General features: G+C 39.6%; 1 protein-coding gene across 2 annotated transcripts; it reads left to right on the top strand.

The window, feature by feature from the left end:
• Positions 1 to 554: 554 nt before the first annotated feature.
• On the top strand, positions 555 to 15,008 carry fbxo10 (F-box protein 10). Of its 2 annotated transcripts, XR_008962858.1 has the most exons (12): positions 555 to 838; positions 1,420 to 2,048; positions 6,489 to 7,292; positions 7,944 to 8,093; positions 8,226 to 8,362; positions 8,459 to 8,529; positions 9,405 to 9,557; positions 10,362 to 10,676; positions 10,869 to 11,179; positions 11,273 to 11,454; positions 12,761 to 13,419; positions 13,856 to 15,008. XR_008962858.1 is itself a non-coding variant. In XM_057332373.1 (11 exons), the coding sequence occupies exons 2-11, from the start codon at positions 1,443 to 1,445 to the stop codon at positions 12,936 to 12,938; spliced, it is 2,907 nt and encodes a 968-aa protein (XP_057188356.1). In that variant the 5' UTR covers positions 555 to 838; positions 1,420 to 1,442; the 3' UTR covers positions 12,939 to 15,008. The 2 variants fall into 2 exon arrangements, 1 of the variants encoding a protein (XP_057188356.1); XM_057332373.1 differs by having other exon boundaries at positions 12,761 to 15,008.
• The last annotated feature ends 28 nt before the right edge of the window (positions 15,009 to 15,036 follow it).

The following is a 15,036-nucleotide window of genomic DNA, read 5'->3' as shown; positions in this document are numbered from 1 at the left end:
AATTACCAGAGAATACGTTTTTAATAAAAAGTTTGAAAAAGAGGTTTGGTGGTGGTGTAGTTCATATTGAGCGACCGTAATGTAGTCTGTTTATAGCTACTTCTGGCGATTGTCTTTAGGCTTGCAAATAGCAGATATTGTCTTAATTCGTAAATGGTTATTTTGGTAGACAAAACTTGTAAGTATCAAAACTTTTTTATGATCTTCCAAAGGTCTAATCCAAAAACCCATAGACTTTTAGTCGAAGGAACCAGTGCGGCGCTAACTTCCAGGTTGGCCAACAAAAATACGTCATGAAAAAATAACTGGGAATGAGGGTTTCTTTGTCAAATCACGTTCATTTTTACAGAAGTTAAACATATACAGTATACAGCATTAGTTTGCTAATAAATAATACAATTGAGGCTGTTCTGGTATGTGATTTATTCTGTAAATCCAGCCACAAGACACATTAGATAATTTTATCAGCACAAGAAATGATGCGCTGGAGAGAGGGAGAGAGAGAGAGAGAGAGAGAGAGAGAGAGAGAGAGAGAGAGAGAGTCAAATGGTTACTAACACACAATAAAAGCCATGTTGCCTAACAACTGTCAGACAAGAGGGGAAACTTTAGACTTCAGATATATTTATTTATTTCGTAGAAGACCATCCCCGCCCCCAGAATAAACGTACAAGCGCCTCTGTTTTCCACGCCTTCAAAAGCACGGAAAACGCCAAGAAATCCGAGATTTTCACCGGATGCATGATGTCTTTTTCGCTCGGAACACGCTCGACGATTACAGCAGCTATGATGAGTTATGCGTGTGATAAAATGGTGGCTGGAAACAGTATGATCAAAGGTAGGATCCGCTAATCGTTTATTTAAGATCGCACTGAATAGACAGTACGTGTTGTGTAGATGTAACGTTAAAGTTGCTGCAGGGGGTCGCTTATTTTTGCTGCTAGAGGTATAACGTTAGTCGAATGTATTATTGAATGCTTCGATGATTTTGTTTGTGTAATATATTGCGTACTACTGCTAGCTCTTTTGCTTTGTATCTGCGCGCGCACGGCACATTGGGATTGAGTAACGAGTAACGTTACACTATGTTTTGCCAAACGTGACAGCGTTGCATAGTTTATTCACCTTGTCCCAAAATACAACATATATTCACGTATGACAATTAACCATGGTTCTACTACAGTACTTCTAGTTTATCCAGGAGGTTTGTGGTTATACAAATGGTCATTTATCTGCCAAAAAACAGTTATTGCACTTTACCTATGGTTTATCGTAAATGGCTATAAACGAAGAAAATTGTATAAGCTTTCAGAATTTTGTTACTCTTGATGTTAAGTTTATAATATATCTGAGAACGATCAATTATATTGAATATTTAATGAACATAAAACATTCTCATATTTTGTTTTATGCCCTAAGGTGATCTGCCCAGGTGAGGTGGCATGGTCCATACAGATATGGAGGTGGGAAGTCTGCCTGTTGAACTATGGCGCCTCATCCTGGCATACCTGCCTCTCCCAGACCTGGGCCGCTGCTGTCTAGTGTGCAGAGCCTGGCGTGAACTCATTCTGAGTTTGGACAGCACGCGCTGGCGCCAGCTCTGTCTGGGATGCCCCGAATGTCGCCACCCGAACTGGCCCCGTCGTCCCCACCTGCCTCCACCCTCCTGGAGGGAGGCTCTCCGTCAGCACTCTCTCGCCAGTTGCACCTGGACCCAGAATGGCTCTGAGCTCCACTCGTCCGCTTGCCTCCATCTTTTCCGGCGAAGGAAAGATCGCAGGGTTTGGCACGTTGGCACAGTAGCAGGGGGTGGTTATGAGACGCTAAGGGGGGCCTTGGCTGCGGCAGGGCCGTACGATAAGGTGGTGCTTCATGCGGGTGTGTATGAGGAACAGCTGGAGTTGGCTCTCAAAGTGCCGGTGGAGATTGTTGGAGTGGGGAAGTTGGGGGACGTGTCGTTGTTGGGTTGTTTTGACCAGCAGTGCCCGACAGCGAGGCTGTGTAATTTAGTGTTCATGCCAGCGTGGTTTTCACCTGTGGTTTATAAGGTAAGCTCACATCCACAGATTCTGTCTGAGAACACTGGCAACAGTTTATAATTCATTATACACTACAAGTAGCTGGAAGGGATAGTTCACCCAAAAATGAACAGTCTGTCCTCATTTTTTCACACTAATGTCTTTCTCCATTTAACACAAAATATTAACTTTTGAACAGTATCCTGGCCTCTTTTTTCACAGTGAAAGTGAATTTAGACTTTCGATGAGAAGAAAACACCATAAAAGTGATTCAAAACTCCATGTCCTTAAATAGCTTTTTGTGAGTAATAGACCAAAATGTATGTCATTTTTCAACATAATAATAATCATCATCATCATCTCCAGCGGGCTGTTAACTGTTGAAACAGGATAATTTAGTTTTAAGAATCATATCAGACCTATTAAAGAAATTTAGACCAGATTTTGTGCTTTGTGCAGTGGCTTTTGTCATTTTGGAGCTTGATAGCCACAGCCCTCATTCACTATCATTATCACTTTCAAGATGGCCTTCAAAAATTCACATTGTGTGTGACGGCATATGGTGAATATTATAATTTTTTTAATAATTTTACCTTCTAATCCAACCGTAAGCATATTCTTATGCTTCATATCACTGCTGTCCTTCTAAACCTTGTATTTCCATATTTTGTGTTTTTTATTTTTTGCCATAAATCATTATTATTAGTCACTCTTTATGTTTGTCACTGGGTTTTACAAATATCTAACCAGTGCCAAAAGTGTCAACTTTGACAACACAGTATTTAATCATCCAAAAAGGACAGTGTTCTTTTTATTTCTTGAAAATCATTTGGACATTCAAGGTTTGAGAAGGACAGCGACGATATTAAGATTATATGTCACCAGTGGTGATTTCTTTTTGTGCTTAGACATTTAAAGGAATAATATGTAGAATTTTTGCATTGAAATATCCCAAAACCACTAGAACAGTGTTGTACAGTATATTTTATTTTGTTCACTTATCAGAATCAGAAGAGCTTTATTGCCAAGTGTGCTTGCACACACAAGGAATTTTCTTTGGTGTTGGAAGCTTCTAGTACAGACATTCAACACAATGACAATACAAATATAATAAGATTTACAGTCTAAAAGATTCTAAAATATGGATATATAAAATAAAGACTATTTTACAGAAAGTGGGGGATAATAACATATAAGAGACATTGTACAGGGTAGTATGTAGTAGAATATACTATATACAGTATATATGGAACAAACAAAGAGCAGTTTTACTCAAAATGCTTTTAAATGAGCTACCAAAGATGATCAAAATCGATGACCATCACATAGACCAGGGGTATTATATTTTCATCCAAACGGTGGTCTGGACAGTATGTTTTCTGAAAATAAAGAATTATTTAATCAATTTAGCCCAGTTGGTTATGCAGACGTGCTCAAATTTGTTGGTACCCCTCCAGAAAAAAACGAAGAATGCACAATTTTCTCTGAAATAACTTGAAACTGACAAAAGTAATTGGCATCCACCATTGTTTATTCCATATTTAATAGATATCAGACTTTGCTTTTGATTTTTTTATTCAATATAATATTGTAAATAATAAAACAAATGAAAATGTCATGGACAAAAATGATGGGACCCCTAACCTAATATTTTGTTGCACAACCTTTAGAGGCAATCACTGCAAGCAAACGTTTTCTGTAGCTCTCAATGAGACTTCTGCACCTGTTAACAGGTAGTTTGGCTCACTCTTCCTGAGCAAACCGCTCCAGCTGTCTCAGGTTTGATGGGTGCCTTCTCCAGACTGCAAGTTTCAGCTCTTTCCATAGATGTTCCATAGGATTCAGATCAGGACTCATAGAAGGCCACTTCAGAATAGTCCAATGTTTTGTTCTTATCCATTCTTGGGTGATTTTAGCTGTGTGTTTTGGGTCATTATCATCCTGTTGGAGGACCCATGACCTGCGACTGAGACAGAGCTTTCTGACACTGGGCAGTACGTTTCGCTCCAGAATGCCTTGATAGTCTTGAGATTTCATTGTGCCCTGCACAGATTCAAGGCACCCTGTGCCAGATGCAGCAAAGCAGCCCCAAAACATAAGCAAGCTTCCTCTGTTTCACTGTAGGTATGGTGTTCACTTCTTTGAAAGCTTGATTTTTTCTTCTGTGAACATGCAACTTGCCAAAAAGCTCCAGTTTTGACTCATCTTTCCAAAGGACATTCTCCCAGAAGGATTGTGGCTTGTGAATATGAATTTTAGCAAATTCTAGTTCTAGTCTGGCTTTTTTGTTTTTCTTTAAAAAAAAGTGGCCCCCCGGGGTCGTCTTCCATTGAGCCCACTTTTGCTCAAAAAGCGACGGATGGTGCGATCAGAAACTGACGTACCTTCACCTTGGAGTTCAGCTTGTATCTCTTTGTCAGTTATCCTTGGTTCTTTTTCTACCATTGGCAATATCCTTCTGTTCAATCTGGGGTTGATTTTCCTCTTGCGCCCAGGGAGGTTGGCTACAATTCAATGGACCTTAAACTTCTTAATAATATTTGCAACTGTTGTCACAGGAACATCGAGCTGCTTGGAGATGATCTTGTGGCCTTTACCTTTACCATGCTTGTCTATTATTTTCTTTCTGAGCTCCTCAGACAACTCTATCCTTTGCTTTCTCTGGTCCATGTTCAGTGTGGTGACTACTTTTCTCCGTTTAAATAGGCTCAATGACTGGTTACAAGATTGGATACATGTGTAATAAGAAACTAATTAGTTTGAAATATCACTATAATCCAATTATGTATTATCTTTTCTAAGGGGTACCAACAAACATGTCCAGGCCATTTTAGAATATCTTTGTAGAATAAGCAATAATTCATCTCTTTCCACCGCTTCTTTGCTTTATTCAATGACATACCAAAGGTATGCAAGTATACATGATACAATAGCTTTTAATTTCATCACTCTTCAGGAGGAATGCAGCATTATTTCAATGAGCTGTAAGGGTACCAACAAATTTGTGCACGTCTGTATATATACAGTATATGATATGATATGATATGATCTTTTATCAGGCCATTTATTTTATATTTTGATATCCACACAGTATGTATGTATGTATTGTAGGCTCTGTGGCTTTATAAGTCTAATAATTAATATTTGTAAATAAAAACACACAAACAGCAAATTAACAATTAAAATGCTCTCATCATAAACAGAAAACAAATTTACTTACTAAATTAGGCTTTCCATGCCATTTATACCAAAACTTAGTTTCTGGCTGATAGTTAACTGCAAGTTGTATAACTAACAAAGTTAGCTAGTATACCCAATGCGTTCAAACGTTAACGCTACGTGAAAAATTGTAAAAGTAGTTTTTAATCTTGTGTTATGAAGTGAAACGTGTGCATTTTTGATGATCGTTTCTGTTCAGTCTGCTCGTTTTATTGTGTTTAACTACAGCTGTTGTCAGTGTTTTTGTTTGGCAGTTGCAGCAGATAACGTTATGTGTTAAATTATCAAATTGGAGACTGTATTCTGTCTATTGTGGCACTAAACAACACAACAAGATGATATTTTAAACTCCTTATGTAGCCGAATCTGTGCTGATGGGTGTGATGAGACCTATTTACCGGTTTAGTCACGTGACTTTTGACATATACCCTATGGCAGTGGTTCTCAAACTTTTCAGATGAAGTACCACCTTTAATAAAATTAGTTGTTCCAAGTACCACCTAATGACCGCCATAGAAAATCACATGAATAAACACTCAAATTAATAGTAGAGCTGTGAATCTTTATCTTTACACCTGGTCCTTCAATTCTAATGAAATTCTAATGAAAAACGAACCAAAATAACGACTTGAATCGATATATTCTCCTCTGGCTTGTCAGTCTATGGTGTGCGTTCACGAGAGCACTTCAACTCATGCGAATTCGGTGGGAGCAGACGCCGGCGTTCTGACTGACAAACCGGAAGCGCAACTCTGTGTTTACAAGCAGACGCACGCTGTATATAAGCTGATTTTCGTCAAATGTCTGATGATTTCGATATTGAGGAAGACTTGCACTTTTTTGTCCAACCAAATGCGCATGCATCGAAGTGCTCTCGTGAACGCGCACCATAGACTGACAAGCCTAAATTGTATTTAAAACACGTAATGTAAATGAAAATATATTGTTTTTAATTTCCTGTCATGTCACGTACCACCAGGGGTCTCTTCAAGTACCACTAATAGTACGCGTACCACAGTTTGAGAACTGCTGCCCTATGGTGTCATGTTCGTATAATCCTCGATTTCCGCTTTTACTGCAAGTCAAAGTGAACACTAGAAGCACTCTCATCATTCAGTGTTTCTCCACAATGTCATCAACCTACGCCTTTGTTGTTGTTATTCAACTTACATAGTAGCAAAAATTACATGTAATGCCTTTAAAAAGAATGTCTATGTCTTTATAGTAATTCCATATTTTGTCTTTCCGTAGACGTCCTCGGGTCATGTCCAGCTGGACAACTGTAACTTCGAGGGCTGTCAACTGCACATCAGGGGGCCCGGAACATGTCAGGCCCGCTTCTGCTCCTTTGCCCAGGGAAGCTCTGCCCACTTTCTGGGTGTGGCCATCAGTTTAATGGACAGCTGTGAATTCTCAGGGGGAGATTCCGCTTCTGTCACTGTGGAAGGTGCTCCGGTCTCTGAACGTAACTGGGCGTACAAGCACCTGGTCGCTTTGGCCAAGACCTTTACCGTGATGACTAAAAATGCATCTACTGAACGAACCAAACATGAGGGAAAGGACACCTCAGAAACGGATAGTCCTGGAGACACAACCTTAAACACGATGGAGGACTGGAATAAACAGGAAATAGATTGGGAAACCAACTGGACGAAACTGAAAAAAGGAGATAATCTCATTCCAGGTCAGGACGGCACGGTTATTGATGAAGATGGTATGGAAACATCAAGTGAATCAAGCGAGGAAGAAGAAAAGGATAGCGAGAAAAACACAGCCTTTAAACTTTCATATGAGCAACATGGACTGGCGCATCTCTCCAAACCACGTTTACCTGATTCGTCTGCTTTTCCTGAACTGTTGAATCTGTCTAGCGAGCTGCATAGGGATGCAGAGGCACGGGAATTGGCCGCATCGGTTCAAGGCTGCCTGTTGCGTCACTGTCTGCTGCGGGACGGAAAAGGTGGCGTGCACCTGTGCAATCACGGTCAAGCTCGACTGGAGGCCAATGTGTTCAGAGGACTCAACTATGCAGTGCGCTGCATCCAGAATGCCAAAGTGTGTTTGTTTTTTATGTTCCCAGGGCTCAGTTGGTAGAACGTTGCATAAAGGTCGTAAAGCAGTGCAAATGGGTTCGAATCCTAGGGAACATACATACTTAAATGTACTTTTTGCCTTGGGTATTTAAAGGGATAGTTCACCCAAAAGTGAAAATTCTGTCTTTATTTACCCACCCTCTTTTCATTTCAAACCTGTATGACTTTCTTTCTACTGCAGAACACAAAAGAAGATATTTTGAAGAATTTTGGTTTCCGAACAATGGCGGTACCCATTCACTTCTATTGTATAGACACAAATGCAATGCAAGTCAATGGGTACCACCGTTGTTTGGTTACCAACATTCTTCAAAATATCTTTGTTTTGCAGAAGAAATGAAGTAATACATGTTTGAAATGACAAGAGGGTGAGTATATGATGACAGAACTTTCATTTTTGGGCGCTTTAAATGTACTTGATAAAAGTCTGCTAAAATGCATAAATGTACAATAATGTAAAGTTCTATGTTAAGTATGTATTATTTTGTGAGGCGATCATAGAAAATATTTCATATGGATTGTTTATTACCATCCTTTATCTATTCCCTTTTATCTTCTTTTCATGTCCTATTTCTTCTCATTCTCTCTTTCATGCCGTCTTTCATGCCGTTAGATGGTAATGTTGCGTAATGAAGTGTGTGGGTGCAAGGCGTCTGGTGTGTTCCTGCGACTCTCTGCCCAAGGTCTCATTGCAGAGAACAACATTCACTCGAACGGAGAGGCAGGACTAGACATCCGCAAAGGGGCCAACCCTGTCATACTGGTACAGATTTATATTTAGTATTTGTATTAGAGCCAGCTCAGTTCGTTTTGTACTTGGTAGAGCGTAACTGAGGACTTATTTTGGAATTTTACTTTCCCTTCTTTCTCTGATTCTCATGTTTCCTGGGTGCAGTGTAACCGAATCCACAGCGGCCTGCGTTCCGGAATCGTTGTCCTGGGCAACGGGAGAGGTTCCATTCGCAGCAACCAGATCTACGGCAACAAGGAAGCTGGCGTGTATATTCTTTTTAACGGCAATCCTGTGGTCAGGTATTGTCTTCCAAATACTCATAAATGTATAGTTGTATAATGAAACTGGGAAGTATGGACATCTGATAAAGGCATTTTTTTCTCCCTCCATAACAGTGGAAATCACATTTTCCAGGGGCTTGCAGCAGGCATCGCTGTCAATGAGAATGGAAGAGGACTGATCACTGGTCCGTGTGACTGTTGTTTATTAGTTACTCACCCTCATGTCATTCCAAATCAGTAGACCTTTCGTCTGCAGAACACAAAATATATTTTGAAGAAACTAAACAACATAGGACCCCATTGACTTACATTGTTTGGAAACAAAACCGTCAAGACATTTTTCAAAATATCTTATTTTGAGTCGAGCAGGGTAAATAAATGATGACAGAATTTTTATTTTTGAGTGAACAGTCCCTTTAAAGGGGTCATATGGTGCGAATACGTTTTTTTGTGTGTCTTTGGTGTGTTATAAGTTGCCCATGCATGTATTAGACACTTAAAATTGCAAAAATTCAAGTGTCGGAACAAAAGATCTAAAAGCGAATGCTCACCCAGACCTGCCTGAAACGCCTCGTGTAACCACACCACCACAAATCAACGTCAGTTCGTGGTGTAATTTGACTAAGACCGCCCAAATGTATACGCAAGGTGGGCGTACCTGTCAGTACAATTGCTTTGGAACCTGATGTTCCAAATATGGTAAGAGGCGTTACATTTCCGTCACATGCTTGCAGTATTCGACCAATCACTACGCACTGGTTAACTGGCCAATCATAGCACACCTCGCTTTTCAGTGCGATGAGATGTGTAAAAAATCTGCGCGTTTCAGAGAGGCGGGGCAAAGAGGAGATACAAACATGCACGGTATGTGGAAAATACAGCGTTTTTGAACCTTAAATAGTGTATACACATTGCATTACATCTAAAACAAAACAAACAATAATATTCGTTTTAGCCATGTCACATGACCCCTTTATTATTTCATAGGTGTATCAAGCACCATAGACCTTAAAGATACACCAAATCAATGGTAAAGTCTGATCTACTCTGTATTTGATAGAGAACGTTATTAGGCAAAATCAATGGGGAGGTGCTGACATCCGTCGGGGAGGAGATCCAGTCCTGCGCAATAACTTCATCTGCTATGGCTATTCGGATGGTGTGGTGGTGGGAGAGAGAGGGAGAGGTCTCATTGAAGGCAACCACATATATGGTATGCACTTGTTACATACTTCATTTGTTTACTTTGACATTTACTTGTAATTTTTCTGTCAGATGTCATAAGCAATGTTTCCATCCAAAGTTGCGAATTTAACTAGCGTTTACTTCCAATGAGTCAAATGCATTTTTTTTTTATACATTTGATACAATGAAAAGTAAGTTGCAATAAGAGTTGCTACTGACTGTAGGTATTTTTCGTATATAATAACTTTCACCTCACAATGTGCAGAGGAAATGCAATACACTTGATCGGTCTACAATTCGTGATTAGTGTAGTTGTCGGCCGTTGACACCAAGTCACTTTCTCAATACACATCATTGCATATCTTCAAAGTCAATTTAGCTCATATTTTTTAACACATTTTTAGAGTTCATGCCCCTTTTGGCTTTCCATTCAGTGTTTTTAAGTAATATGCCAAAATGTGCATAAAGAGGTGAATGAAGCATGGCAACAGTTGACCAACAGGGATTTTGGACCAATGGGGTTTCACTGTGGGCGGGGCTACCCATAACATGACAGACATCATAACCTAAACAGCCAACAAGTACCTTGTTAACACATGTATTAAGAGCCGTTGATCACAAATGGTCACCTGAGACCGCTGTATTAACATCATGTTACACCTGGTAGTGTATCCTGTGACAACTTGTGATCAGATATTGAGGGGAGGGTCTCTGATTACATGTCTACACACATCATTTGCTCCGTTAATGCATATTAATAAAGCACAAAAACACTGAGTACAACACTGAGTGTAATAACAAACCAAGGTGATCTGTCTCTCTATTTTTGTAGGTAACAGAGGCTGTGGGGTGTGGGTAATGTCATCTAGTCTACCTCAGCTCATCGGGAACTACATTACTCATAACCGCATGTACGGGCTGGCCGTGTTCTGCCGGAAGGATGCAGAGTCGACAGTGAGCCGAGACGGCTATCGAGAGCGAGGAGTGATGGTAGGAGAGAGGGACAGAGGAGGGCCGGAGAACTTCAACGAGGAAGGGGAGCTGATGGCGTGGGAAAGCGACATTGACAGCGAGGACGAGCGATTCTCCTCCCGTCGACCAATCACAGTTGCTTTAGTGGAAAACAACTGCATGAGTCACAATGGAGGTCTGTTAGAGTTTAACTTAACTTTCATCTAATCTCCCCTTCTGAATTAGTGTCTGGAGTGTACAGTGTAAATAGTTGAGTGAAATCTACCAGGACCAAATCCTGTTGGCGGCTAAGAGAACACTATATGTTCTAATCTGTGTGACATTTCATATAAAACCATGTCTCTGTTATTCTTCTCTGTCTCTTCAGTGGTTGGAGTCTATGTGAAGAGCAGCGAGCCTCTGAACGTGGTTGCTAACATGGTAAACAATAACAGAGGAGCTGGCGTGTCAATCATTCAGAGCGCTCAGCTGACTCGTTTAGTCGGCAACTGCATGCTCGGTAACGGCTGGATGGGCGTGATCGTGGACCGAGAGTGCCGGGTGGAGCTCCGCGGCAACGGCATCTATAGCAACGGCTGCCATGGTGTCTGTTTCCGAGGCGATGGGCTGATTGTGGAAAATGATGTGGTTGGAAATAATTCTGTTGGGATACGAGTGATGGACAACACGGATGTTAAAGTTTGTTATCGTTTCTCATTTACTAAATAAAATGGAAGTATTGTATTTTAGGTCACTTCGGTCAAGACGTTAACTTCAATTTGTGTTTTGCAGGTGTTGAGGAATCGTGTTCAGGCAGTGCGGGGTTATGGGATTTCTGTGAAGGAGCGGGTGCGTGGTGTGGTGCAGGAAAATTTGGTTTATCAGGGTCACCCTACGAATACTAAAGCCCCCATACGAACTACCCCACGGAACCAGGAGTGTGTTGTACTTAACAATTCCCTGCTCACCCCCAGGTTAGGGACACTCGCAGATATAAACATCCACAAATATGCTGTAGCGTGAAGTGTTTTACTCTTCTTGTGTATGGAACATGTAAGCGTAGACACAGGGTTACTGCAACAGCAGGCACTGAGTGTTCACACTAAACCAGCTTCAGTGTTATCATGTCTTTCGATGATGGCCATAAGTAGAAAATATAACAAACTTGGTTGCCATTAAAAGGAACAGTTCACCCAAAAAAAAAAATTCTGTCACCATTTACTCACATTCGAGTTGTTCCAAATCTGTATACATTTCTTGGACCCCATTGACTACCATAGTAGAAAAAATGACTTTATATTTTTTTTGTTCTGTTGAACACAAAAGAAGATATTTTGAAGAATGTAGGAAAGCAAACCGTTTTGGAGCACCTTTGACTATCGTTGTAATTTTTCTTACTGTGGTAGTCAATGGGGTCCAAGAACTGTTGGTTACAAGCATTCGTCCAAATATCTTTCTCTGTGCTCATCAAACAAATAAATGTATACAGGTTTGGAACAACTAGAGAGTGAGTAATTCATGACAGAATATTCATTTTTGGGTGAAATGCTCCTTTAAGTCTAATTTACACAAGAAGGGGATGACATTTACATCCATATGATATCTCATTTACCCTGAACCAGAGCCATTGACAGAGAGAGTCGTGTCAACTCCGTTGACTCCAATGGAACAGTTTTTTCACTGTAATGACGGTTCATGGAGGCTCTCGATAGTTCCCGGAAGTTACTAGTTACGCATGGAGCTGCTACTAAACAGACCAAATGAGGTAAACTTCTAACCAATTTAAAGACGAAAGCCATTTAATGAATAAAAAATGAAAGAAATAAAGCATTTAAAGAGAAAACATAACTTCCTGGAAATATCTAAAGGCCCCATGAATTGGCCCCGTTGGCCAGGACTAGGCCTTGGCTAAATTGGGACATTTAAGTAGTTTTCACAAACATGTCTTCCAAGCAAGCATTACAGTTGTGCATCTTGAGACAAAACAATGGCACTGCTGTATTTTAAGTCGTGTCAGTACAAGCAGTTTTCAGTTTAGACAGCTCTTAACATTTATTTAGTCTAGGACTAGTCTTAAGCCCTGTACGGGAAACCACTCCTAAATGTTCAAATTGTTGATGGTTATAATTGAACATTCAAACAACAATAATTTAGCTTTTTTTAATAGGTAATGTGTGTATTAACTAAACGCAGCATACATGAAACCATCAAATATGAAACAAAACATGAAATGTGTGAAACAGCCCTTACCCTTGACATTTTACTCGCTCTCTTTTCTAGATCACAAATCCTTTGGGCTTTGGAAAATCCACCTCCCCGTCCTCACAACACTAACCTTTCTAGCGTCTCTCCCTCAACAAACCCCGCTCACCTCGCCATCACCATGACAAACAGAATCACTGCCTCCGTTGAAAGCGGTTGCCATAACAATGGCAGCATCTTCTGCTCTATTCTATGAGGAACAGGGTTCCATGGCTTCAGATTGACATTTATAAAACCGAGCCCCCGATGTGACCCCCAAACCACCTGGAAACCATGTAATGATTTCTAGGAAACCGCTCAGTCGTGCTGGGTTCAGATGAACAATCAAAACATTTTAACGCATAACTGGATTAAGCCTCAATTGCGTGTTGTTGCTCAAAAAGCACTTGGAACTACTTTACAATATTACGTTTAACCAAAGGTAGGTAGTTTGGTCCTTCTGAATCAAACTATGAAGGGTTATGACCACTTTTTTCTGTTACAAATCCACTTCGATCTGAAGAGAAGCTGGTCTGGGATCAGTGTTTGCTGCAGCTCTTACTATTTTGATCACGCACCTGAAGTCTAATTCGATTGTGCACATTTGTGTTGGGAATATCAGACTGGCTTACATCTCAATTTTCTGAGACAGACTGTGTCATAAAGAACTGATGGAACCAATTTACCATCAAATCAAGGTACTTGACTGCTTCTGGTTCTAAATCATACATACTTTCATAATACATACTGATTTATCTGCACAGTGAAATTAATGGGATGGTTCACTCAAAAATGAAAATTCATCCTTGTTTTTACACCCGTGTCATTCCAAACCTGACTTTCTTCAAAGGTATTTTGAAGAATGTTGGAAACCGAACAACACTGGCCCCCATTGACTTCCATTGTATGGACAAAACACTGAAACATTTCTCAAAATATCTTATTTTCTGTTCTACAGAAGAAAGAGTCAATAACAGGTTTTGAATGACATGAAGGGTGAATAAATGATGACAGAATTTTCATTTTTGGGTGAACTGTCCCTTTAAAGCCTTGTTTTATAACTTCAGCCGTAAACACAAATTCAAAAGGGAGAAAGAGACTTTACACCTGATTTTCTTGCTGTTCTCCCAAAAGAGTAGAACCAGTGCCGCAAATAGAAGATAAACAGACTTGTGCACCTTGGGAATTCTGGTCCTGCTGCTTCTGCTGCAATGAATAAAACCATGACTGCGCTCACTGGAGTCACAAAGATGGAGCGGGTGATTGTCATGTTCACTCGTATCACATCACATACTCAGCTAATCTATTGAAATATTTTTGTGAACATTATTGAATGGTTGACCCAGCCTGAACTGACGGATGCTGGAATTTTTATTTTTGGGTGAACTGTCCCTTTAAGTCAATAAGTGTACACTGTCTAAAGTAATCTTTAGCTTCAGATGTGAACATTTAAAAAATACAAAGACTTTAAGTATGTAAATAAAGATAAAGAGATACTAAAAACAATCCAGACCTAGTAAGATCAGTCTTAAAAGCAATGCTTCTCAAGTAGTCAAGTAGAAGGGAAACTCAAAGCTTGAAGATAAGTTAGTTTTGACCCCATGGCTACTATCATACTATTTACTGAACACAACATACTGCCTAAACATAGTAGAAACAGTAGTTATTATTTCTGTGCAATTGCAAATAGTGAGATACTATGATGTATTACCTCATCATGTTGCACATTAAGTGGTGCCACTCATCATCCTGGCAATATTTTTTTTTACATTTCTGGTAGCTCTTACATTTGTAAATATTGCAATATTTACAAATAAATAATTTTGCTACATTCACTTGTAGTTCATCACACTAAATTGTCATGTTGAGTGCATTGCGATGTAGCATGATCTGTTGTATACTTCACATTCTGGCAAATGTAGTAGGTCATCAGGTTATTATACTGTTTTAATTGTAAAGTGCAATATGTATCTACTAAAATGTGCCTATTTTTACAGTATTTTTTTTAATCTTATGTGCAGTACAAATATAATATTTCTATCATTTTTTGGCATCGTGATTTGTGTGATCTGTTTTTGGACAAAACATTTTCTATTACTTAAATTTACTTTTGATAAACAAGTCATCCTGTCTCAGCCAACAATAGTATTTAGTGTTAAGGATTACAAATACAACATATCAACTTCAATCATATTATACATATTGGTACACCATAGTATTTACTATAGACGGTTTCATCGGATGCACGCGCCTGCCATGAAGTTAACTTCCGGTCTGTGTTTGGTATATTTTTTAAGTAAATATTAATATTTAAT

Source organism: Triplophysa rosa, linkage group LG4 (genome assembly GCF_024868665.1).
Source record: "Triplophysa rosa linkage group LG4, Trosa_1v2, whole genome shotgun sequence".
In the NCBI taxonomy this organism is placed as follows: Eukaryota; Metazoa; Chordata; class Actinopteri; order Cypriniformes; family Nemacheilidae; genus Triplophysa; species Triplophysa rosa.
This window is presented reverse-complemented; position numbering and strand designations above follow the sequence as displayed.

What these genes read in the sequence shown, in the direction of transcription:
- fbxo10 (XM_057332373.1), top strand. Translation starts at nt 1,443, where the DNA reads ATGGTCCATACAGATATGGAGGTGGGAAGTCTGCCTGTTGAACTATGG. An exon ending in TGAAGGCAACCACATATATG is followed by an intron (nt 9,558 to 10,361) that starts GTATGCACTTGT and finishes CTATTTTTGTAG; the next exon opens with GTAACAGAGGCTGTGGGGTG. An exon ending in TGGACAACACGGATGTTAAA is followed by an intron (nt 11,180 to 11,272) that starts GTTTGTTATCGT and finishes TGTGTTTTGCAG; the next exon opens with GTGTTGAGGAATCGTGTTCA.